Below are 25,308 nucleotides of genomic sequence, written 5' to 3'. Positions count from 1 at the left end.
TCCACAACCCCCCCAAATCTGAGAGGCAGCTGCAGTTTAGCTAATTTAATGAGGGGCTTCTTCAGATGCCAAATAAAGGAGCTGAACCAGCCAGTCTCCTGAATATTTGCTTATTGAAAATTGAGGGAACATCCGTATAGGGTATAGCAAACGGGGAGAATATTCATCTTAATAAGTGCTGTCTGACCCATCTTTGAAGAGCTTGTTTGATTTTGTCAAATAATTAAACAAAATTGGCTTTGAACAGCTGATCCAGAACTGGAGTAATGAATATGCCCAAATACACAAAACCTCACAGTGACCACTTAAACAGGAATCGATATTTGCCCTCAAGACATTTCGTAAGACCACCCATAGGCAGAGGCTCCGATTTAGCAAAATTAATCTTGCATTCTGTAAAGGTGCCAAACACGCAGATGCATTGTATCAGGTGAAACACAAACTGCTGGATTTGATTTTAAAAATTAGGACATCGTCTGCGTACAACAAAATCTTATGTTATTTTAACCCCACTTCTGGAGCTGATGTATTAAGATCCCTACAAATGGTGATTGAACATTGGCGGAAGCCAATGGAAAAAGCAGAAGCAAAAAAGGGGACAGCCCTGCCGGCTGCCCCTAAAAATATTAAAATTACTTGATGCACCTCATTAGTGATGACCGCAGCAAGAGGGCCACTGTAGAGAACCTTCACCCCACCTTATAAAGATTTTTGCCCAAACCAAACTGCTCCAGAGTACAGAAAAGGTATGGCCACTCAACTCTGTCAAATGCCTTCTCTGCATCTAGAGAAATCACCAATCCCTGTACTGACTGTTGTTGACATGCTTGAATTACATTAAGCAGCCTCCTAACATTATTGGAGGATCTGCAGCCCTTTACAAAGCCAGTCTGATTCTCTTTAACAACACAGTCTCCAGCCTTAACGCGATAGTCTTAGAGAGAATTTTCAAGTCCACATTTAGGAGTGAAATTGGCTTGTACGAAGCAGAATCCTCCAGGACCTTCCCTTTTTTCTTAAAAGAACTATTGGCCTCTCTCAGAGATGGTGGGAGACAATCATATCTATATGAGTTATTAAACTCAATGAGCACTTAGCCTGACAGTATGCTTATAAATTCCTTATAGATTTCGCTGGGAAGTCGGTCAGGACCAGGCACCTTTCCACTCTGAAGCTGCCTCTCAGCTTCCTGCACCTCTTGCTCTGATAACGGTGCATTGAGAAAGGACTGTTGTTCGGGGATCATGCCCGGAAGCTCCAGATCCTTAAAAGGATTTCATTTTGGCCCATCCCTCCTCACAAACCCTCAGATTGATACAACTTAAAGTAAGATCTCGGGAATGCCACATTAATCTTTTTGGAGTCACATATTAAGTTCCCAGACCCTTCCCTATATTGCCGTTATGGCTTATAGGGCACTCCTTTTCCTGACAAGCTATGCTAATTATTTGCCTGGTCTGTCACCATGCTCATATAACCTTTGCTTTGCAAATGTAAGCTCCTTCTTTGCCATCTGCCTGAACATGGAATTCAATACAGACTGCTGTGGCATGATCCTCTGTAGTTTGACCAATGAGGGCCTGTCAAAGTAAGCCTTCTCAGCTGCCTTCAACCATGCTTTGAGACATTGCTGCTCATCCTTCTGCTGGCAAAGTAGGAAATAATTAACCCCCGGCATAGGCTTTGGCTGTTTCCCAAAGGACAGATGGACTATTAACCGAGCCTGAATTCATGTCTAGGAATGCCAAAATTCCCTAGAGAAGTACTCCACAAACGTATTATCCTCGAGGACAAAGGGATCCATTCGCCAGTGCCTCAAACCTCCTGTAACATCCTTAATCTTAACAGGTACACTGGGGCATGATCAGAGATGGTAATATTACCAATCGCACAAGATGCCACCAAGTCCAAGGTTGCCACAGGGGTGAGAAGAAGAAACAAATCAATCCTGGTGTGACATCTGTGCAGACTAGAAAAAAAATGTAAAATCCCTGCCTGTGGGGTAGAGATGCCTCCAGATGTTCACCAAACCTAACTCCACACACAGATCCACTAGTTGTTTAGTTTGTTCAGAGGGTATCAAGGGGCCTGTCTACTGTGAGATCTATGAGACAGTTGAAATCTCCCCCTATAACACATAGGCTGGCACTCGATACCAATCAGTTTAGAAAACGCATCAACCAAAAATTTGACAGCATGAGCTAGAGAGCAATAAATATTTAAAACATCATATACTTCCCCATTTATCAAGGCTTTAAGCATTATAAACCTCCCATGTGTGCCTTTAAGACACTAGTAACTCAAATGGGAGATTCCTTCTAACCAATATAGCCACTCCTCTATTTCTGGTATTAAATGATGAAAAGTAAACCGGATCAAAGCCATTCTGCTGTAGTTTCAAATGCTCCCTCTCATCCAAGTCTGTCTCCTGCTCCTTTCTAAGACTCAAAGGTACCTTCTTCCTCTTAACTAGTGAGTGACTTCCCTTGATATTCCAGATACACCATTTAATCAAATCATTAGCCATAACCTTCTGCAGTAACACTCAAATGCCAGAGATGAGGAACTCTAACCACAAATTGTTGAGCCTTAGTGTCACATGACCCAAACATAAAAACTACATAAACTAAAACCACTACATTTAACAAATCTACAAAGCTATCGAAGAATAAAAACAAAAAACAAAACACAAACCAATATATAAAGCACCAATGGTGTTGAATAGGGGAACTCATCCTCTGCTCAAAAGGGGCAACTATCCATCCCAAACTGTCCGTAAGTATGCATCTAGCCATCCCAACCATTTTCCCTCCTCCTAGCTAAAGCCACACCACAAACACAAGCAGAAAAGAAAGTAAATGCACCATAAAATGGCAATATGAGTAAAGAGAAATTTTTTTTTGAAATGAAAAGGGGGGGGTAAATACCCCACCCATCCTTTGGTATAACTTAACTTAGAAATTGAAAGTACACATCTCAACTGCGGCTAAACATAGTTTAAATCAAATTATTACCAATAGAAAAATGCAGCAAGCTCCAACCAGGCTTTTTTTTTTTTAAAAAACACATAACCAAACAACACTACTATTTGTACATACTTCTGTTCATATTAGATTAATTGGTCCACAAAGTCTTTTGCCTTCTCTGTTGTGTCAAAGAGAAGTACAGATCCATCTAAGGTGAACCGAGGCACCATCGGATACCTCAGAGTATAGAATCCCTAGCTCCCTCAGTCTTCTCGACACCGTCATAAGATTTTATTTTCTGGATCACCGCCGCTGAGAAGACCTGGAAGAACATGATCTTAGAGTCCTCATAAATTAGGGCCTTCGGATCCTTCCTCTGGATTCTAGAAGCTTCAACAATTCTCTCCATATCTCTTATGGTGATGAAACCACACCAGGAGGGGATGAGGACGCTGATCCAAACCTGATCTCCGCATGATGACCCAGTGAGCCCTCTCGATCCTCAAGTCTCTCATGCCAGCCTCCAAGTTAAGGAATTTTAGCAGTCAGTCCTCAATAAATTCCACAGGTCACTCACCTTCCTTTTGGTCAGGCAGACCGATGATCTGAATATTTTTTTTTCTCCCTGTTTTCAAGATCATCCACTTGGTCGCTATGGACCTGCATCTCCAGGGCTTAGATCCTATCCTGAGAGGAACTGGCATTAGCTTCCACCACTATGCCTCCGTTAAACTCATCCATCCTTTTTGCCAGGTCTCCCAGCTGCTGTTCATGCCCTTGCAGCATGAGAGAGATTGGGGCCAGCTTCTCCTCTATCTGTTTATCCAGCATCTTGCGAGATTTCACGAGCTCTTTTACCAGGACCTGATGGGTAATCCAGTCCATAGATCCTGCAGGCTGGGCTGTGGGCCCAGCCTCGGATGCTCCTTTGCCCTTCTTTGGCAACTCTGGACGGCAAAAAACGCAGGTAAGTTAATTTTTCAGTTTCCTGGGATTCCATGATCTTTGTAGAGTCCCAGGATATTGCGATGGTCTGGGATGGGCGAGTTAAAAGTTCGTCCCGCTTGTGCTGCGGTGCAGAGCTCTGCAACGCGATCCTCTCAGATCGCTGCCATCTTGGATCTCCCAGCATACTTACTCTTTACGTTTCAAGAACATTAAACGTTAATATTAAAAGGTGCATCTGTACAAGTCAGGTTAGCACGGGTCACTTTAAATTGTGATCATCAAGCATTAGTAAACCTTATCATTTTCACCCAAGCATACACAAAAATATTCTTTACCTGTTCCTATGTAAAGTGTTCTGTAGCACATATTGACAGCTTGGCCTTTACCCGTCAGGGGATAAAATACCGCTCGTGCCTGAACTTCTTTTCCAGGGACTAGACAGTAAAGAAAAAACAAAGAAAATTATTCAAACTGTTTTAAACGAAGGTCAAGATGCAAGGGCAATCAGGAGAAATTTCAGTTTATAGAGTGCAATAATTGAAAGGAGAAAGTGAGGACTGCAGATGCTGGAGATCAGAGCTTAAAAATGTGTTGCTGGAAAAGCGCAGCAGGTCAGGCAGCATCCAAGGAGAAGGAGAATCGACGTTTCACTCATAAGCCCTACTTCAGGAATTCCTGAAGGGCTTATGCCCGAAACATCGATTCTCCTTCTCCTTGGATGCTGCCTGACCTGCTGCGCTTTTCTAAACACATTTTTAAACTGCAATAATTGAAAGCATTTCAGCCTATGATGGGGGAATTAGTAGATGCATGTGATTAGACTCAAGAACATTAGTGGAGCAGCAAGGTGAGTGTGATTACAGTGTTGGACAGGAAGGTTAGAGATTGGAGATAGAAGGAATTGTAGCTCCCACAAAGAATTAAACAAGGGTGAGCATTTTAAGTTAGACATCTCAGAGGGAACCATGATTTATCATAGCTCAATAAGGGACTCACAGACCAGTTAGTTCAAGTTAGAGATGGTGGAGAATGATATGCTGGCCCAAAGAGCATCGTTGACTTTCGAGCCAACAGAAGTATGGCGGAGTGTTTTATTTCAGATACGTTGTAGTAGCAGCAGAAGCGGCTGATGTCATGGATAAGGAAAAATAAACACATACCTTCTGTCTGTGTTGTAGCAGTAGTTGTCTGGACTTTTGAGGTGCTGAGTACAGATGGTAAAGAGGTTGCTTTGGGAGGAAACAGTTGCTGAATTCTCTGCCATGCCAGTACCTGGATCAACTTTTCATCAAGCTTACTCAGTTCAATCTCTATTAAAAGACAGAGCAAACTAATTTAAAGTTTCTCTAACAGTCCCCAACATTTTTTGTGTAACATTTCAACTAAAATATATCTGCAAGTGTTTAAGTTATGTTAGATATTGAATGAATCTAAAACTGACTTAATAGAAAATATCTCTGATAGAGACTGCAGTTCTCCCTTTCCCGCTCAAACTACGATGCAACAATAAAATGAGTCTGTCAATTTAATTTTGACCAACAATTATCTATTTTGAATACAAAGAGAAGTAAAAGTGGATCAATTACAAGGCAAAACTTCCCAGCATGTTGCAACACCCCACTCTGCCAAAAACCACGTAAACTGTATCAAGCTCAAATGTAAGTATCCTGAGACAAACGGAAATTACTTTATAGAAATTACTTTACATCAAAGCAGATCCGTTAGAGAAGTTGCTTCCTTAATTGAAGGCTTTCAAGGAGAAATCGTGCAAATGAAAAAGCCATATACATTTCTGTAAGTTTGGAACTATAGTTGACAATGGATATGTAATCCAAAACACAAAATCTTTCCATTTACTAAATGCTATGTCAACTGGAAAAAAATTAGGGAGGGGAAATTTATAAAGCATTTACCTCCACTTCCCTCCATAGCTGCCTGCAGGGAGTTGGCAAGGTCAAACATGATTGCAGTGTTTGATGGAGCAGTTAAAGGAACTGCTTTGTTTCCTATAGACATGCCTGTGGACAACACGGTTGGACTTACTTTACCTATTATTATGAAAGACAATCACATATTAGTCATAACCAGTTTTGAAGTCATGTCAAATTTCAACACGTCAGGAAAAGTGCAGCAGACAGCATGTTTCACAGTAAAATTTGCACTAGATTTCTACATGCAAGAGTTGAGGAATTAAGAAAGTCCTTTAGACCATCCAAACGCAGGTAATATTTTAATTATTCTAACCTGAAGTCTAAGTGCATCTCAACTAGTGTCTAAATCGGTCATCCTGTACAATTCAAAGATATTATTCTAACACAACTGTAAAATGCTACTGAATTGCACTCAACAAAAAGGAGCAAAAAATCTTATGTTTTTTTTATAATTACAAGGCCTGTTAGGAATCAAAGAACACAAAGAATAGCGATGCAACTATTCAGATTGCCAAACCTTTCCTTCTGGAAAACTACACCTTGGTTCAGCAATCCTCTAAGCTCAGTTCAACAACTAAGCCAAAAGCAACATTCAGCAGATGCTAAAAGTCTGAATGTTAACAAATGAATTAGAGGGAAAGATCAGTGATCGAAACATTATTTATGTTTCTCTCTCCATGGAAGCTGCCAGATCCGCTAAGTATTTCAAGCATTCTTGTTTTGATGCCAACTCCCAACTATAATGTTGTTATCTTGATAAAAGATGGCTGAATCTCGAATCATAATAGTATCTTTATGAAGATTTGCAAAAGTCAAAATGTTAGTTTTCTTCATAAATTGAAAGCCTGAATCAAAAGAATTCTGAACCTGCCTGACACTACTTATTCTGAACAGAAATCCTTCCTACTTAATAGGAGTTCAGCTGCATAATATTAAAAATATAGTCCCATAGGGAACACATCATGGAAGGCAAGCAGCATCTTTCTGCAACCAAATCTAAAATTTGAAACATGGTACACATCAATTAAATAGACAGATACAATTCCTTCTGTTCACTCTAATGGTAGCACATTTCTCTGGGATTAGCTTAAACTCCAGATTAGCTTCGACATCCCACCAGAATGGAGTTGCTTCATGATGGAAATAGCCAACCACTGTAGTCAATGACCTGAGTCTGAGGAGGATCATCTACATAGAAAGAATAAATCATGTAGCTATATTTGATATATTACTCAAAGGTAAGGTGGCATATTATGGACTGTATTTATTCCAGATATTCCAAACTTTACCTTGACTCATATCCTGTCTTTCTTGAACAGTGCAAATGTTAATTGACTTTTACCTTTGTGGTCAAAATGTAGAAACATTCTGTTCACAAATATTCACATTTTGCTGGTTTCACAAAAGGAACAAGGTACTCACCTGTAGCTGCTGGTGAAATCAGGGTCCGTGAAGGTGCCAACACTGTTGAAACACTATCTACTGCTGCTCTTGGAGGAGTAATAGCTCTGGCTATAGCAGAGGATGTTGTAACAACCTTCGCCATAAATGTGGTAGACCGTCCAGCAATCTGAACTGAGGCAGTATTCTTAAGCTGAGAGCTGCTGGTGATCTCAGAACTGGCACATGAAGTGGATAAAGATGCAGGCACACTCGTCACACTGACAGGAACTCGTTGCAAGCAAGAAACAGGTCCTCCTGCATTTTCTGACTTGACAAGCGCTCCCACAAAATGATTTTGGAGGTTACTGGCTGCTGGTGGCGTAGCTGGTCTCAGCTGAGAATGCAGCCATGCTTGTCCAGATATCTGGCTTGGCACCTGTGTTAATGGTCCCTTTGGTCTCTGTGTGTCTGCCAGCTGTCTGGACGGTTCTGATGAAATTGTGCATGGGAAAGGTCCATTTACTTTTACCTCTGCTGACAAAGGTCCGTTAGAAGTTCCACTACTTGATGTCTTGCACGAGGTCTCTGAATATAAACTATGAGCATTTTCTTCCTGTGCTGCAGCAGCTCCAGGCTGCTGAGATACAGAGGAACCTGAAGAATTCTGACTATTGGTCCCTGAGGTGCACGTAACATTGCATGTTGTCGGAGAAGGAGAGGGTGATTGTTTCTTTCCAGCTGTCTGATGCGCACTGTTTAATGAGTTGTCCGCTGAACACTGGGCTGTGACACAAGGCTTAATATCAGCCTTTTCAGTCTGTTCAGTGTCCCAAAATAATGGCATCTGCTTAGCAGATAAATGTTTGAATATGCTGCATTGAAGTGCAACAACACTACGAAGCCACTAGAAAAAAAAGTTAAGAAGAAATGGTTCAAAAGAGACATGGTACTTTGAACTACAGGTGGACACCACACAATGAGTGCCATACAGCAGAGCCATAACTTTGTATTCTACTATATAATGTTTTATTTATAGAGGATATTTAGTTGAGCGCAGCAGTTCACTGAAAACTTTAGGGTTTCACAAAACTGAGCATGGCAGACATTTGATACAATCAAACTTATTACCTCCTGTTGTTCTTCTTCAGTAGCAAAGTGCTCATAGTTGGAAAGGTGCTTTTGTGACTCAGAAGTAGTCTCATTACATATCAGCTCTCCATCACGGATTCCTGCCGGTGGAAGGAGCGGTGGTGGATACTGGTACTGGGCCTTAATTGCTTCAGGAACCTTAAAAGGAAAACAAGTGAAATTGGTTCATGTCAAATTAAGTTCAGGGGGTCATCAAATTGAGGTTGTAAAACTTAGACTCAAAAATGTCATTTGCTGGAATTGATATATTTTGTTTTAGTTAAGAACAGTTGCTGATATTTGCAAGCTAACCAGATAATAATAGTTATTTTAAATTTTTCTGTCCTCACATGAAGCTACAAACCCCAAGTCAGGAGGTATCCAGGTCAAGCACTTTCTACTGTAAAGACCAGTTTTACTAATAAATTGTCCTTGCAAACCCTTGCACTGCCCAAACTCCAGTCCACATGCAATCTTCTTCCAAAGATATTTATATTTATTCAACAAAAACAACGGATGTCACACTGAAGACTTGTACATCGCTGCCATTTCAGGAATATCATACACTTTCCTGCCATTTTTAAACTAAAATTAACAAAGGTATCACAAATCTCATTGAAAGTCGAAAAGGGTAAAGGTAGTTTCTAATAGCAATTTGGTTTATTCACCCAAACAAATTTTGACTTGAATTTTCAGTTTAGCCAATGGTACGACTTCCATCTAGTGAGCCTCCTTAGGCAAGCTGATATCACAAGCACTTAAATTAAAAAAGTTATATCCTGAAGTAAAAGCCCTCAGTCAGTTTCCACTTTTGTGTATTTGAAGACTGACAACCTCTCTTCAAGATCATGATACTTAACAAGATTTCACTGATCAGGAGTGAAGGAGAAGTACCCTGCAGCAGAAATTGGATCTCAATTAGCTCGTAGCATGCAATTATCTTTGTACTACATCTAAGCAGGTAGAGATAAAATTATTTCTTACATATTTCATAACATCTGCCATAAAAACAGGCGCTAGCAAATAGGTTTAGACTAAAAATATTTTAATTTCAGAAGGGATTGAACCACTGTATATAAAACAGAAGTTGATATATTCATAAATTCCAATGCAAGTCAAATTGTGCAGTCACACGTTAAAACAGTACCAATGAACTAGAAAGTCAGATTTGTACTACTTCTCAAAGAAATTTCCTCCGTTCTTTTGAGCCATTTTTAATTCCTCTGGTAAAAGCACTCACTTGGTTAGGCAACCTGACTTGGAATGTGTACCCTTACTAGGAGCCATTGCTAGACACATTACAGCCAACTCACAATTAAATGTGTAAATTCTTCCTCTTTTGACTGCCATTCTAACCTAAGTAAATTACTTATCATTTGAAGGGGGAGGAAGAGAAGGGAAGGGTCTTGCACAGGACTGTGTGTCCTTGATCACTTACCCAAAATTCTTAGCAGGAAAAATGTCATGGCAACCCAGGTAGCCTAAATAAATGATCATAGAGTGCTTAGATCAGAGGAACAATAATTAAACATTCACAGTAACTGAATGGAGACAATATTAACTGCAACAAAAGGAATTCCACTCAGATGTTTAGTTCCTCTGCAAAAGTTAAGAACCTTAAGGTAAAGTAATACCCAGAAACAAGTACCTATGTATTTCCATTTATATTAAATGAAAACCCATCTGCATTATCCTGTTTGAAATGAACTAAAGAATGATTTCTGACAGTTAATTGCCAGACCCATTTTCTAAAAAACTGAAGTATTGGATTATCTTTTAAATGCTAACATTCAGGAGGTGTAAAACATTGTTTACAATCTATGTTACAGAACTTTAACAGAAATAAAAGTAACTCCAAGGGGCATAAGTGATGAACATTAAATCTGCATTGTCTACCTATCCCATATTTTAGACCAAGTAAATAAGCCAGCTCCCGTTATACCCTATGCTAGAGACTTTCAGAGAAATGTGAAAATCCTGAATGGAGGTCAGCTAATTAAGACAGAGACTATATCCACAGTCAACATCAAGAATATTGTAAAGTTGTTTCTATTCAAAAGTACAGAGCTTACTTATGAAGTTTTAACAGTAGTTTGCTTTCAGTTTGAAAAAAAGAAATACACAACCATGTAGAATGCAGTTAAATTATACCATTAATCTATTGATTTAGCTTTTATACATCAAATGAGAGAGAATGGTTCTAACATGTTAGACGTTCAATAGGTGCGCAGTGCTGAGTCAGCACAGCCCAGCAAGGATGAGTTTACATAACTGAAAGGAATATTAAATATTCATTACTAAGATCTCAGTGCATTCATATATTAATTTGCAACCACTGCACTTCAATAACATGTACAGCAAAATCATTCTTCAAGTATTTTGGATATCATGGAACTAATAACTGACATTTTCGTAACATTTCTAAAGATGGTTAGGGAAGTAACATTTGTCTATCTAAAATATAAGGCAATTCCAACCTAACTATGTAATATCTCAAGTAGTTTAATTCTTTCATGCCAAATTGCAATATATAGCATAAGAAATTCATATCAAAACATGACTTACTTTCATATTTTTCCTCTTCACTGGCTTTATATGTCGGCGGTTAGGTGGATGCTTCCTGTGGATCTTGTTTAGAAAGTCTATCTTGATTGCGTGCTGAGATATTCGGTCTTGAAACTTGTCAAATATCCTGCACCTATTACTCAATGTCATGTTCTTTTGATTAAGCTGAATGGAAATTAAGTTTAATTAGATTCTTTAGATATTTGACTCTGACAAATAACGTTATGTGAATTAACATCTTTAATTTATAAATTTTTAAACAAGTGTTAAATGGATTCGTGAACAAAGAACAGTTTCACCACCACATAGCTCACAATTTAAAATTTTCAGGTTAAAAAAATTTTTTAAAATCACTATTTAGACACACCGAGGGTATATTATAAATTCTTTGCTCCTTCACTTCTATTAACTCATTGCTCCAAAAAATGTACAGAAGCCAAGATTATCAATTGATACTTAATGCAGTGCATTTATGGTGATTACATTCATATACAATTCTCGTTGAATGGTAAAACTCCAAGGTTTCTGTGAACAATACACTGCACCAACCTTGGACAAATTTTTAATCCCTACTGAACTATTGCTTTTAACAATAGTGCCATCCTGCCAAGTGGAAAGAGAGTAAGTCAGAATGAGTGTCACTTCTGACTAGCACTGCTGTATTTCTTTATTAAGTTAAAAATCACAACATAGTCCAACAGGTTTATTTGGAAGCACTAGCTTTCGGAGCACTGCTCCTTCATCAGGTGGCTGTGAAGTATAAGATCACAAGACAATTTATAGCAAAAGTTTACAGTATGATGAAACTTAAATTCTATACTGATAAAGACCTGGATTGTTTGTTAGAATGAATGTGTTGGTTTCAGTTATTTCATATGTAAATTGCAGAACTTTTTAAAAAAGTTACATTCTCAAGTGAACTTTAACAATTGGTGTCATGTCAGCCCAGATAATGCATTGAAGATGTGAGGTGCCATATGGGAGACTGTCTGTGCCAAAACGTTCAGACTGATTCTAATGTAAAAAACGGATTTACAGAATCTTACATGGATTCATGCAGCAACAGGAGCAATTTTTTGGAGCAATGAGTTAATAGAAGTGAAGGAGCAAAGAATTTATAATATACCCTCAGGTGTGTCTAAATAGTGATTTAAAAAAATTTTTTAACCTGAAAATTTTAAATTGTGAGCTATGTGGTGGTGAAACTGTTCTTTGTTCACGAATTTGGGCATTGCATACATAGGACATTTGGCACAAATTTTATCACTCAAGTTTTATCATAAAATTTAAAACTTTAAGGAAAAAAAAACAATTTTGATATAGGTACTTGATAGGAGTGCAGAATTGCTTACCACCACATGCTCGATATGATTGGGGCACATCCATCTCCCTGTTGGCATTGCAGTAAGGGGTGGGTCCAAGCAGTCCATGTGGAATAATAAAGGGCAGTAATCACACTGGACAAGAGGAGCCACTCTACAACTCCTAGAAAGTAAATATCACATTGTTACAAACATCTCTTCAGTGCAAGCTGAAAATAAAACAGCAAAGAAGCAAACAAGACTTTACCAATCAATGGCAGTTCTTTCGATTTCAATGTAATTTACTGCAATTCATAGATAAACAAGGGTAAAATGAGAATAGGCTAAAAATGAAAATGGGGATATTTTTGCTTTTCTTGCATCAAGTCAGAAGGTCACATTGATAGAGTGCACAAAGGACAATAAGATGGCTAGAAGTACACATTTGTAACAGAAGTATTTGCCATAATTTAAAAGTACAGAAAATTAAACAAGCATTCTATCACGAGCATCGATTTTCTTTTGTTTCACCCAGTTGATGCCTATGAAAGACAATGAACATTTCTCCTCATAGGTCACGTGGTCCTCTATTAAAACAAAGCCATTTACCTAGATGTCACAGATAGACTTATTCGAACAAAAACCATAAATTGTTATCTCATTATGATCAAAATCTTAAGTACCTCACGAGAGGTAACTCTTAGGTATGCACATGTTCAGGAAATACAACACCTAATTTTACTTATCACCATCAGCACTCAACACTGTTCCAATATCGGGTCTCTAGGGGATCTAACCAAAGAGTACTTTTGTCTTTGCCCTCCGTATGTTATTTAGATGTATGGGGCTTTCTCCAAGTATTTAATGACAAAATGCCTCTAAATGTAGTTCTTTTAAACAGGCAGAATAGACCATGAGCTTTGGATGAAGCCTTTTTAGTCCATTTGATTTCATTTTTCTAGGATATTGATTCTGCTGTCTACTGGCAATACCATTAAACATTTTCCTCAAGAATCCCAGTCTCAAACTCCTTTTTAAAGATTATCTTTCAACTATTGATCATACTTCTCAATGAAACATTTCCTGTTCAGTCTAAAAATGCCCTTCAAAAACCGATTAACGCTCCCTCTTGTCCTGCTGCATTGATACATCTGGTCCAGATTTACATTCTCTATTGAGTATCTTGTCTAATTCTAAGTACCATGTGCTTTCTTCTCTCTAAGATGCAAAGCCTCTAAAGGTAGAACTCCAGATATTGCCATTATTGTACTTCTATCCCTAAACATCTGTATAATTGATGCTCAGTATTTTGAGGAATGTGATAGGTTGTCTAGTCACTGGAGTTTGAGATCACGAGCTTATAAGTAAAGTAAGGGTTGCCAATACCTCTACTTTTCAGTTCCCCAAATAAAAAGCAGTGGATCTCTTATTTTAAGACAAAGTTCAGCAGAGCTAATCCGATGTATCTGAACTTGTAAAAGTCTGCATAATTTTATATTCAACATGAATGCATGGAATTGGAGCTATTGACATAAAATAGCAAGATTTACAAGCCAATCGCCCAACATTATTCAAAATTGAACTTGGGGCTTGTGTTTCAAAAACACAAGGTTCACATTATGTATGACATTTCACTTTTTCATCCAACACAGTTTAACATTTCAAGATTCTACAAAAAGGCAACTACATCCCTTCGATGCAGGTACAGGCTGACCACAGAAAACATATACTAAATCATGGTGATGAATTCAATTTCTCACCACACTGGTCCAAATACTAAGCCAAGGAGACGTTTGCCTTTTTGCCCTCCCTGCATGTTGCAGCGATGGCACATGGAAATAGAAAGATTTGTGCTTTTTGTATTTGGTAGTATAACTGAAATAGATATTTGGCAGGTTGGTCCAATGACTAGATATAAAAAGCATCAACAGACCTGACTTGTAATCCAAAAGCATTGGTCAGGTCAAATGCACAAAAGACAGACTTGCATTCGTGCATCATCTTTACTAATCTTAGGCCACCTTCAAAATGTTAGGTGTAGTCACAATTGTAAAGTAGACAGCCAATATGCATGGAATCTTCTTATTGAGGTGGATAACAATCCAATAAACTATTTGAATAAATACAGCAAAATGATAAATACTGGCCAGGACATTGGGAAGAACCTCCTTTCTCCTTGAAGCAGTGCCACAAAGTAATTTCTATCCACCTGAGGGAACAGGCTTCAAAAATCACTATTACGCAGGCAAACATGTCAATTTTCTTTTCCACAAAGACCCATAAATAGCAAAAAGACGAATGATAACTTAAAATTGTTTCTTAATAGCGCAGGTCAACATGGACCATTGTTCAGGGCATTAGAACTTCCCATTCTTCTTCAAATAATCCTGTGAGAACGTGAACACCCAAACTAATTGGCAGATAAGATTGCTATTTAATGTTTTCTTTACTTTTGAAAGAGACACTCACAAGAAATAGGGGGTTATTAACAAGGTCCCGTAAATCACAAATATTATTAAATATATATTTATCTCAAGCAGACACTTGAGACAAAGGAGGACGAGCTTCCAATCTGGATTTGTGGCCTAAATGTCTAAACAATCCAACGTAGGTTTCTGACATCCTACCATAAGTGGGAAGACGGTGTTGGAAAAGGAGGTTGGTTGGGATGCTCAGGTTTATTGCATGCTCCTCCTTCTGTTTGGTCTTGATCTCCACCTGGACCCATGACTTGTAGATACCTCAGAGGCCACAAATCCAGAGTGAAAGTAAGTCATCACCTGACTCAAGGGACTTAACTGCTGCATTGGGATTTTGTGGGAAAAAAGGCTTTTGCCTGCATAAGCAATTTCTGAAGGCTATTCCCTCAGGTGGATAGAAATGATTCCTTATCACTATTTCAACAAAAAGACGTTTGAAATGGTTAAGAGTTTCGCGATGCTTCTTCTCGTTTGATTCGGCTTCGGCAAGGGATAACCGCAAAACAATGGGTACACTGTTTTTCTCTTAGGGAGGCTTTGAGGAAATAATTAAAGTGCTTTCTCTGCTGTCCTGATAACTGCTTGCTGTGACAGAGCCGAGTGTTTGTTTTGGAAGTCTCATTTCAGACATGCAGACAATATGGCCCACCCAACAACATGTGCGAAGTTGGCCTAAGGAGGGATACTGATATTTCAAGGAGAAAGTGAGGTCTGCAGATGCTGGAGATCAGAGATGGAAATGTGTTGCTGGAAAAGGGCTGAAGAAGGGCTAATGCCCGAAACGTCGATTCTCCTGTTCCCTAGATGCTGCCTGACCTGCTGCGCTTTTCCAGCAACACATTTCCATCTACTGATATTTCAAGCCTATCCTGCCACTGGACTTTCAGGACTTTGCAGAGAAACTGCTGGTGAAATTGCTTTACAGGTTTGAGATGTCTGCTATGTTCTGTCTCTGATGCAACAGACCAGGAGCTAAGTGCCAGGTTTGAGGTTTACATCATCCAACACTGTTCCTTGTAGTCAGAAGCTGTACTGGCACGCTGAAATCGATGTTAAACTTCAGAGTCGATGCCTGCCCTTGCCAAAAGGAGGATCCCATTATTTGAAAACTTATCTATGCTGCTCAGTGGCTTGCATGAATCGCGATTGATAGGAAATAGGCCTGCACAGTGAGAGCATGTTGGTAGAGAACCTCTGCATAATAGATCTTTAGCCTGAGATCCATTCTCTCATAAATGCCTTTGTGAATGTATCAATGGCTTGGGACTCTGTTTCAGAATATGCGCATACACAAGAAACATCTGCATCCCGCAACTTGAAGGTTGAGACAGCCCTTATTCAGGAATAGAGGTGAACTGTTTTCCACTAGTCCTATAGAGAAGCTCTATTGCAGTAGGGGGTTTCATGGACACAAGGTGGACTATTGAGGAGAAGAATGTTGGTGCAATGACAGAGCTTTACTAGACAGTTTATACACAAGGTCTGCACGGTGGATCCCTCACTGAGGAGCATGGGTTGAATGCCATAATGCAGCAGGTAGAGAACAGTGACAAGTTCCTGCAGGAAATCTAATTTGGAGGAGGATTCTTTGCAAGTCCACTCAATTGACAGACTTCAAGACATTCGTGACACCAAGACAGCCATGTATAAAAGCTGTTGCTGCCTTCGACACTTTCCTTGGAACGGGTTCACTGAAGATTGTGCCTACTTGATCATATGTATAGTATCGTTTGAAGATCTGTGCTGAAGTAATGCAGGTTTATGGGCCCAAATCTCAACTCTTGGCTCTTACCTACAATCTTCTGATCTAGAAGTGTGTGTCACCAAATCAGCTCATCATAATCATCCCATGTGAATGGTCTGGAGAGCAAACATTGTGATATTATCTTGGTACTTAAGCAAAACTTAGACTGGTTTCATTTCCAGATTGCTTCAATGTCAGAGCATTTTCTGTAAATTACTGAGGTACAAATAACATTTGCTAAATGACCAAAAATTTCAATAAAGGTGTACATCAATTTAAAACACAACACAATATATCCAGTGTCCTGGGTTAGCAGACCAACCTCCCATGTAAATCAGCTGTTGGACCAAATGGAAAAGTAGGGACAAAATAGGACAAGCATGCTCTCCTCAAAGTTTGAGGGGATTAAATGGTTGATGTACAGAAGGACCTGAAAAGAATGCTAAAAATACTTACTCATTTCAAAGTAATCTTCAGCATAATGACCTGCTGTGTATTAAATAAAACCACCTCTGCTGCTCAATGCAGAAAAATAATTGAAGCATACCTATAGCCTTTTTAGACAAGACAACGTTTGCTCTACTATTTAAAATAGAAAGTTATGTCATAAACTACACTGAAATCTCAGGAAGATTATAGTCTCAAGGCAACAACCCAAACAGACTACAAATTCTAAAAGCTGTTCATTACTAATAAGATCAGTAAGGTATTAATAAGGCAAACTGGTGAAATACACAAAAAGACTTGCTGTGAAACACTGTAGGGAGGGAAGACTTATTCAAAAAGCATTACCAGAAGCTCTGCATTAGTCTGTAATATACAATAGAGCCTAAAATGCAAACTTTTGCAACACTTTTTTTTGAAGTCTGAATGTTTATGTGCACACTTCAGAACAACATACAGGTACTTCTATAACACAATAGTGCCGTTCTTGTGGAACCCCAGCTTACAGAAAAATCATGCTTTAGAGACAACGCTTTAAGTGTTGGCGATGTAATCTCTTTACAGCTAAAACGTTTAAAAAGTTTGTGCTTTAGTAACACTGTCCCCCATTCGCCAATCACTTCACAGCGAATTCGCGTTAATGAAATGTACATTATAGCGGAACAACCTGTACTACACAAAACATGCGTAACGTGTCTTGATTACAAGTTTGTATCATGTATAAAAATTAGCAATGGAACTACCTGGGCACCTCTTCCACGATGCTGAAAAATACTGAAATGGCTCACCTCCACAGCTGCGTACAGGTGCGCAGTCTATCAGGAAACTTCATTTGTGCACCTAAACTACCCATTATACATTCCTTGCATACAAGGCTACACATCTTAACTGGACAGGGAAGTGATAGCCTAATGAGATTGCTGACAATTAAGCCAGAAACTCAGCTAATGCTGGCGATCCAAGTTTAAAATCAACTAGCACAGTGGCTCAATGGTTAGCACTGCTGCCTCACAGTGCCAAGGACCCAGGTTTGATCCCAGCCTTAGGCAACTGTCCATGTGGAGTTTGCACATTCTCTCCACGTCTGCATGGGTTTCCTCCCACAATCCAAAGATATGCAGTTTAGGTGAACTGGCCATGCTCAATCGCCCATATCGTCCAGGGATGTGTAGGTTAGGTGCATTAGTCAAGGGAAATAGGGTAGGGGAACGGGTCTGGGTGGGTTACTCTTCGGAGGGCTAGTGTAAACTTGTTGGGCCAAATGACCTGCTTCCACATTGTAGGGATTCTAAAATAAAGGATGCAATTTGAATTCCCGAAAAAAGCTAATTAAAAATCAACTAATAAACATGAAACCATTGTAGATTGCTGGAAAACCGATCTGGTTCACTAAAATGTTCTTCAGCGAAGGAAATTTGTCGTGCTCACCTGATTTGGCCCATATGTAAATCCAGAATCACAGTAATGCAGTGGACTCTATTACCCACTCAGTTGAAACAATCGCCACAGTCTCAAAGAAATTAAACCAAACAAACCACCTGGCATCAACCAAGGCACCAGAAACAACAACAGCTGTTCCAGTACCCGACAACGTGGAAAACTGCCCAGATGTCATGTACACCAAAAGCAGGATAAATCCATCCCAGCCAATTACATCCCCGGTCTACTCTTGATCATCAGTAAAATGTTGGAAGGTGTCATCAATGCTGTCAAACAGCATCTGCTCAGCAATGCGCAGTTTGGGTTCAGCCAGGGCCACTCAGCTCCTGCTCTTATTTACAGCTATGGCTCAAACATGGACAGAAGAGCTGAACTTCAGAAGTGAGGGGAGAGCAACAGCCTTTGACATCGAGGCCACATTTGCCAGAATGTGACATCAAGGAGCATTAGCAAAACTGGAATCAATGAAAACCAGGGGGCAATCCCTCTACTGGTTGGAGTCATATCTAACACATAGAAAGATGGTTACAGATGTTGAAGGCCAGTTGTCTCAACTCAGGACACCATTATGTAGGCCCATGACCAATCATCTTTGGCTGCTTCATCAATGACCTCCATTCACAAGATCTGACAATATCCAGGCTTGGGCTGGCGAGTGCCATGCAACATTTGTGCTTATCTCTAAATTCCAGGCAATGATCATAAGGCACAAGAGCAGAATCAGGCCATTCAACACTGAGCTGTTCCACCATTCGATCACGGGTGATGTGTTTCGCAATCCCATTCTCCTTTCTCCACATAACCCCTGATTCCCTTACTATTCAAGAATTTCTCAGTCTTAAATACTTTCTCTTGGCCTCCAGTGTTCTGTGACAACAAGCTCCTCAGATTCATCACTCTCTGGCTGAAGAAATTCCTCATCTCAGTTCTAAAGGGTTGCCCTGTCACACACTCTCTCTCGCTCTCTCCAACTAATGGAAACATCTCTTCTACATTCACTCTATCCAGGCCTCTCAATAATCTATATGTTTCAATCGCACTCTCCCCACATCCTTCTAACTTTCATCGAGTATAGACCCAGAGTCCTCAGCCACTCCTCACATGTCAAGCCTTTAATCCCCAGGATCATTCTTATAAACCTCTGCCGTACCCCCTCCAATGCCTTCCTTAAATGTAGAGTCCAAAACTGCTCTCAATATTTCAGATACAGTCTGATCAGAGTCTATTGTTTCAGCTGTACATTTCTGCTCTTGCATTCTAGCCCTCTTGAAACGAATGCAAACGTTGCATTGCCAATGAACCTGCATATTAATGTTGAGAATCATGAACTAGGACTCCCAAGTTTCTTTGCGCCTAAGATTTCCAAAGCCTTTCCCCCCCATTACGAAAAGTCAATGCTTCTATTCTTCCTACCAAAGTGCATAACTCCTCATATTGAATTCCAACTGCCACTACTTCTTCCACTCTCCCAACCTGTCCAAGTCCTTCTGCAGCTTCCCACTTCCTCAACACTATCTGCCCCTCCACCTATCTTCACATCTGCATATGTAGCAACAATACCCTCAGTACCTTCATCTAGATCGTAAACACTTAACATGAACAGTTGAGCTCACAACACAGCTCCCTTTGGAACTCCACTAGTCACAATCTGCCATCTATGGCTTCTGGCAACCTGCCAATTCTCTCTCCATGCCAATACCTAAACCCAAACGCCAAAAAACTCTTCAAAGAATTCTAAACAACATCACGTACAACCTCCCCTTAAAGCCATGCTGATTTAGCCCTGTTTCACCGCGGACTTCCAACTTCTCCATAAATCATCTCTATTAAGAGTCAATCTAATGACTGCCCCTTGACATTCAATGGTGTTATCACCACAAACATCAACTATCAACATCCTTGGGGTTAGAAACAACCCAGAAACCCAATTGGACTTGCCATATAAATGTAGTTGCTATAAGAGCAAACCACAGGCTAGGAATACTGGGCGAGTAACTCATCTCCTGAATCCTCAAAGTCTGCCGACAACCTACAAAGCACAAGTTAAGAGGGTGATGAAATTCTCCCTGCTGGCCTGAATGAATGCAGCTCCAACCACACTGAAGATGCTGGACACCATCTAAGACAAAGCAGCCCACTTGATTAGCATCACATCACAGGCATCCATTCCCTTCACTACCGATGCTCTGTATCAACAGTGTATCATTTCAAGATGCATTGTAGAAATTCAAAAGATCCTTAGACAGCAGCGTCTGAACAACTTCCACCTAGAAGGTCGAGGGCAGCAGACAGAGTCAGAGTCGTACAGCATGGAAACAGACCCTTTGGTCCAACCCGTCCATGCCAATCAGATAACCCAACCCAATCTAGTCCCACCTGCCAGCCACCAGCCCATATCCCTCCAAACCCTTCCTATTCATATACCCACCCAAATGCCTTTTAAATGTTACAATTGAACCAGCCTCCACCACTTCTTCTGGCAGCTCATTCCATACACGTACCATCCTCTGCGTGAAAAAGTTGCCCTGAGGTCTCTTTTATATCTTTCCCCTCTCACCCTAAACCTATGCCCTCTTGTTCTGGACTCCCCCACCCCAGAGAAAAGACTTTGTCTATTTACCCTATCCATGTCCCTCAATTTTGTAAACCTCAATGGTCACCCTCAGCCTCCGATTCTCCAGGGAAAACAACCCCAGCCTGTTCAGGCTCTCTCTATAGCTCAAATCCTCCAACCCTGGCAACATCCTTGTAAATCTTTCCTGAATCCTTTCAAGTTTCACAACATCTCTCCGATAGGAAGGAGACCAGACTTGCGTGCAATATTCCAACAGTGGCCTAACTAATGTCCTGTACAGCCGCAACATGACCTCCCAACTCCTGTACTCAATACTCTGACCAATAAAGGAAAGCATACCAAACGCCTTCTTCACTATGCTATCTACCTGCGACTCCACTTTCAAGGAGCTATGAAACTGCACTCCAAGGTCTCTTTGCTCAGCAACACTCCCTCGGAAACTTACTAACTATACCTCTTGTGCTCACATTCAAATCATTTATGTAAATGACAAAAAAAAGAGTGGACCCAGCACTGATCCTTGTAGCACTCCACTGGTCACAGGTCTCCAGCCTGAAAAACAACCCTCCACCACCACCCTCGGTCTTCTACCTTTGAGCCAGTTCTGTATCCAAATGGCTAGTTCTCCCTGTATTCCATGAGATCTAACCTTGCTCACCAGTCTCCCATGGGGAACCTTGTCAAACACCTTACTGAAGTCCATATAGATCACATCTCCTGCTCTGCCCTCAATCTTCTTTGTTACCTCTTCAAAAAACTCAATCAAGTTTGTGAGACATGATTTCCCACGCACAAAGCCATGTTGACTATCCCTAATCAGTCCTTGCCTTTCCAAATACATATACATCCTGTCCCTCAGGATTCCCTCCAACAACTTGCCCACCACCGACGTCAGGCTCACTGGTCTGTAGTTCCCTGGCTTGACCTTACCACCCTTCTTATACAGTGGCACCACGTTAGCCAACCTCCAGTCTTCTGGCACCTTACCTGTGACCGATAATACAAATATCTCAGCAAGTGGCCCAGCAATCACTTCTCAAGCTTCCCAGAGTTCTAGGGTACACCTGATCAGGTTCTGGGGATTTATCCACCTTTATGCATTTCAAGACATCCAGCACTTCCTCCTCTGTAATATGGACATTTTGCAAGGTGTCACCACCTATTTTCCTACATTCTATATCTTCCATATCATTTTCACAGTAAATACTGATACTAAACGAGTATTTTGTATCTTCCCCCATTTTCTGTGGCTCCACAGAAAGAACGCCTTGCTGATCTTTGAGGGGCCCTATTCTCTCCCTAGTTATCCTTTTGTCTTTAATGTATTTGTAAAAACCCTTTGGATTCTCCTTAATTCTATTTGTCAAAGCTATGTCCTCTTTTTGCCCACTTGATTTCCTCTTCAATACACTCCTACTGCCTTTATACTCTAAGGATTCACTCAATCTATCATGTCTATACCTTACATATGCTTCCTTCTCTTTCTTAACCAAACCCTCAATTTCTTTAGTCATCCAGCATTCCCTATACTTACCAGCCTTTCCTTTCACCCTAACAGGAATATACTTTCTCTGGATTCTCGTTAACTCATTCCTGAAGGCTTCCCATATTCCAGCCGTCCCTTTACCTCCGAACATCTTCCCCCAATCAGCTTTTGAAAGTTCTTGCCTAATAGCACTATTACCTGCACGTTCTCCTCAAAGCCACTCACCATACTGGCATGGCAATCTATCACTGTTTCTTCATGGTTACTGGGTCAAAAATCCTAGAATTTCCTCCTGAATGACATTGTGCATTAAGCACATGGACTGTAGCTGTTCAAGAAGGTAGCTCAGGGGTAACTCAAGACAGTCAGTAAGTAACCAGCCAGCAACTCCAATGTCGTTTGACTGAATTAAATTGTCATAAGTGCTCACACAATATATTTGCTCTACATTTATTTTTCACCTTGCTTCCTCTCAGAGAGATGTCGACTCATGTTACAATAGGTTCTTCATTGACTCCCTTAGGCATCATTGTTTTGGATGTGACCATAGACAGATGGATTACTCAACTGTGATATCAAACTTAACCTAGGCCCTTGCTTATCACTCTCATATCTTTTCTGTACAGTTTATAGGATAACAAAGAATGAACTGCAGTTCATTTTAACAGTCTAAACTATTCTCCAACTGTACAGAATATTTCTGGAGATCAGAAATAAATTGGAACTCTGATAACTGCAGCGAGGCTGGTATCTCATCACCAAGACTCCTCTTTTATTTAAACATGCATAGTACATGGACTCTGACCAGCTAACTCAGAGCCAGTCCCTTGAGTGAGGAGACTCAGACTGCTGTTTACATTCACCAGCCCGATCTCCCTGATTGGCCAAGGCTAATCGCTTCAATCAAGGATCTCACTCAATACATTTCACCCGATCAACCTCATCTCAATTACTACATCTCTACCCAAGTCTGAGGATGTAAGCCAGTTCTTTCTCTGTAGCTTCTCCTGGGAGATTTTCATCCAAGGTCCAGTTCCTCCAACTCTGACATGTGCAGCATGTACCAGACCATAGGCCACCTCTTGCACCCAGTGTCTCAGAAGAAATTCCTCTTTTTCAGGCAGTAACCGTACGAAGGCTGCAATATTGACTGATTCCACCTTGGACTCTGAGTTTTCTTCAACGCAAGAGGACAAGGGAAGAACCCAGTGTTTCTGAAGCATGTCTGGCTGTTCTGAGAAGCCAATTATGTTTTGCTCCTGCCGTTTGAGAGGTAGCAGCTTTCATGTGATCCACATTTGTTCAGGGCCACATCACCTACCTGAACCTTGTCTGTCACAAGACCTGACCTCAACTCAACCATACCTTGTACCCACGCAGGCCCATATCCATGGTTTCAACACCAAACTTGGTCACCTGAAGCAAACACTCTCTCGCTTAAGAGGAGGCATATTTTCAGCAGTTTCAACCTCCAGGTCCAGGAATATAAGATTTAATCTGATGCAGAGTAGTTTCCCCATCAGCAACTCTGCTGGAGCTATCCGAGAGAGGGGTGGCCAGATAATCAAACAGGAACCCGGACAGTTTGGTATCAAGCGATGCGGTAGGTTGTTTTTCTTTTAAAGTCTACCTTCAATGTTTAGACTGCTTTTTCTGCTGGACCATTGTCTGGTGGACGGTACAGACCTGTCCAAACATGTCGAATGCAGTTCGACTCTAGGAAACACATGAAATCCCTACAGGTAAAAGACATCCCGTCGCCCGAGATAAATATTTCCAAGAGTCTATGTATTGCCACTAATGCTTGCAGCTAGAGTTTGATATATGAACTCCTTGTCCAACCAATTTGAATGGACATCTACAATGACCAAGAACATTGAGCCCATGAAAGGACAGCATAGTTGACTTTTAACTGAATCTACGGTTTACCTGGCTATTCCCATGCATGTTGGGGAAATTGCTGGTGGTAACTTTTATCCTTCTTGGCAATGCTCCACTAATGCAGCTATGGTGGCATCCAATCCTAGCCACCAGACCTAACGTCTTGCCAATATTTTCATTTTGAAAAGCCCCAGATGATCCTAGAATTCAGTCAGTATCTGGCAGGAACCTTTACTCGGGGCAATTACTCTTACTTCCCATAATAATATTCCATTCTCTACAGTGAGATTGAGACTCCTGGTTATATCTGCCAGCCAGGGCTCCCTGATTGGCTTAGGTTAACAGCCCCAATCAGGGATCTCACACAAAATCTACCTGGCCAACCTTTTTCCAGTCACAGGAGGCTCAACCAGGCAAATTTTGGTAAAACCAGAAGAAATACGAACAGAAGTAGGCTGTTTGGCCCCTCAAGCCTGCTTCACCATTCATTAGAATTAATGTTGAACCAACATTCACTTTCCTGCATTTTTCCTGTAACGTTCGATTCCCCTACTGATCGAGAATCTCAGTCTTAATTGTATAAGGACTCTGCCCTCACAACTCTGTGGCAATGAGCTCCAAACACAACCCACAGAATAAATTCTTCCTCATCTCATTTTTAAATTGGCACATTTTTACTCTAAGACCATACCCTCTGGGTCTAGACTCTCCTCTCAGCAGTTACCCTATCATGCCCCTCAAGAATACTATAGATTTCAGCGAGATCACCTCTCATTCTTCTAACCTGTTCAACCTTTGTTTACAATACAAACCCTCCTTACCAGGGATCATTCAGGTAAATTTTGAGCTACCTCCAACAAAATGATACCTTTCCTTAAATATGCCACCAAAACGGCTCTCAAGACTCCAAATGTGGTCTCATCAGCACCTTGTACAATTGCAGGAAGACTTCTCTTCTCTTACAGTCTAAGCCACTTGAAATAAAGCCGACATTTTATTTAACCATCCTGATTACTTGCTATGTGTGTGTTAATTC

General features: G+C 40.5%; 1 protein-coding gene across 2 annotated transcripts in view; it reads right to left on the bottom strand.

Moving 5' to 3' along the window:
• The window catches only part of phf12b (PHD finger protein 12b), an 87,141-nt gene that overhangs the window by 16,707 nt on the left and 45,126 nt on the right, over positions 1-25,308 (bottom strand). The window contains exons 6-12 of one of the 2 annotated variants that reach the window (XM_043718462.2): positions 12,274-12,406; positions 10,922-11,086; positions 8,357-8,515; positions 7,268-8,132; positions 5,828-5,962; positions 5,075-5,224; positions 4,250-4,348 (exon numbers count right to left, since the gene is read on the bottom strand). In XM_043718462.2, coding sequence (XP_043574397.1) covers positions 4,250-4,348; positions 5,075-5,224; positions 5,828-5,962; positions 7,268-8,132; positions 8,357-8,515; positions 10,922-11,086; positions 12,274-12,406 — 1,706 coding nt within the window. The remainder of the gene's footprint in view (positions 1-4,249; positions 4,349-5,074; positions 5,225-5,827; positions 5,963-7,267; positions 8,133-8,356; positions 8,516-10,921; positions 11,087-12,273; positions 12,407-25,308) is intronic. The other variant, XM_043718463.2, reaches the window with a different exon arrangement.

The sequence above is a fragment of the Chiloscyllium plagiosum genome, unplaced genomic scaffold (assembly GCF_037043375.1).
Source record: "Chiloscyllium plagiosum isolate Xiang-an unplaced genomic scaffold, Cpla_swu_hap1 HiC_scaffold_31, whole genome shotgun sequence".
In the NCBI taxonomy this organism is placed as follows: Eukaryota; Metazoa; Chordata; class Chondrichthyes; order Orectolobiformes; family Hemiscylliidae; genus Chiloscyllium; species Chiloscyllium plagiosum.
This window is presented reverse-complemented; position numbering and strand designations above follow the sequence as displayed.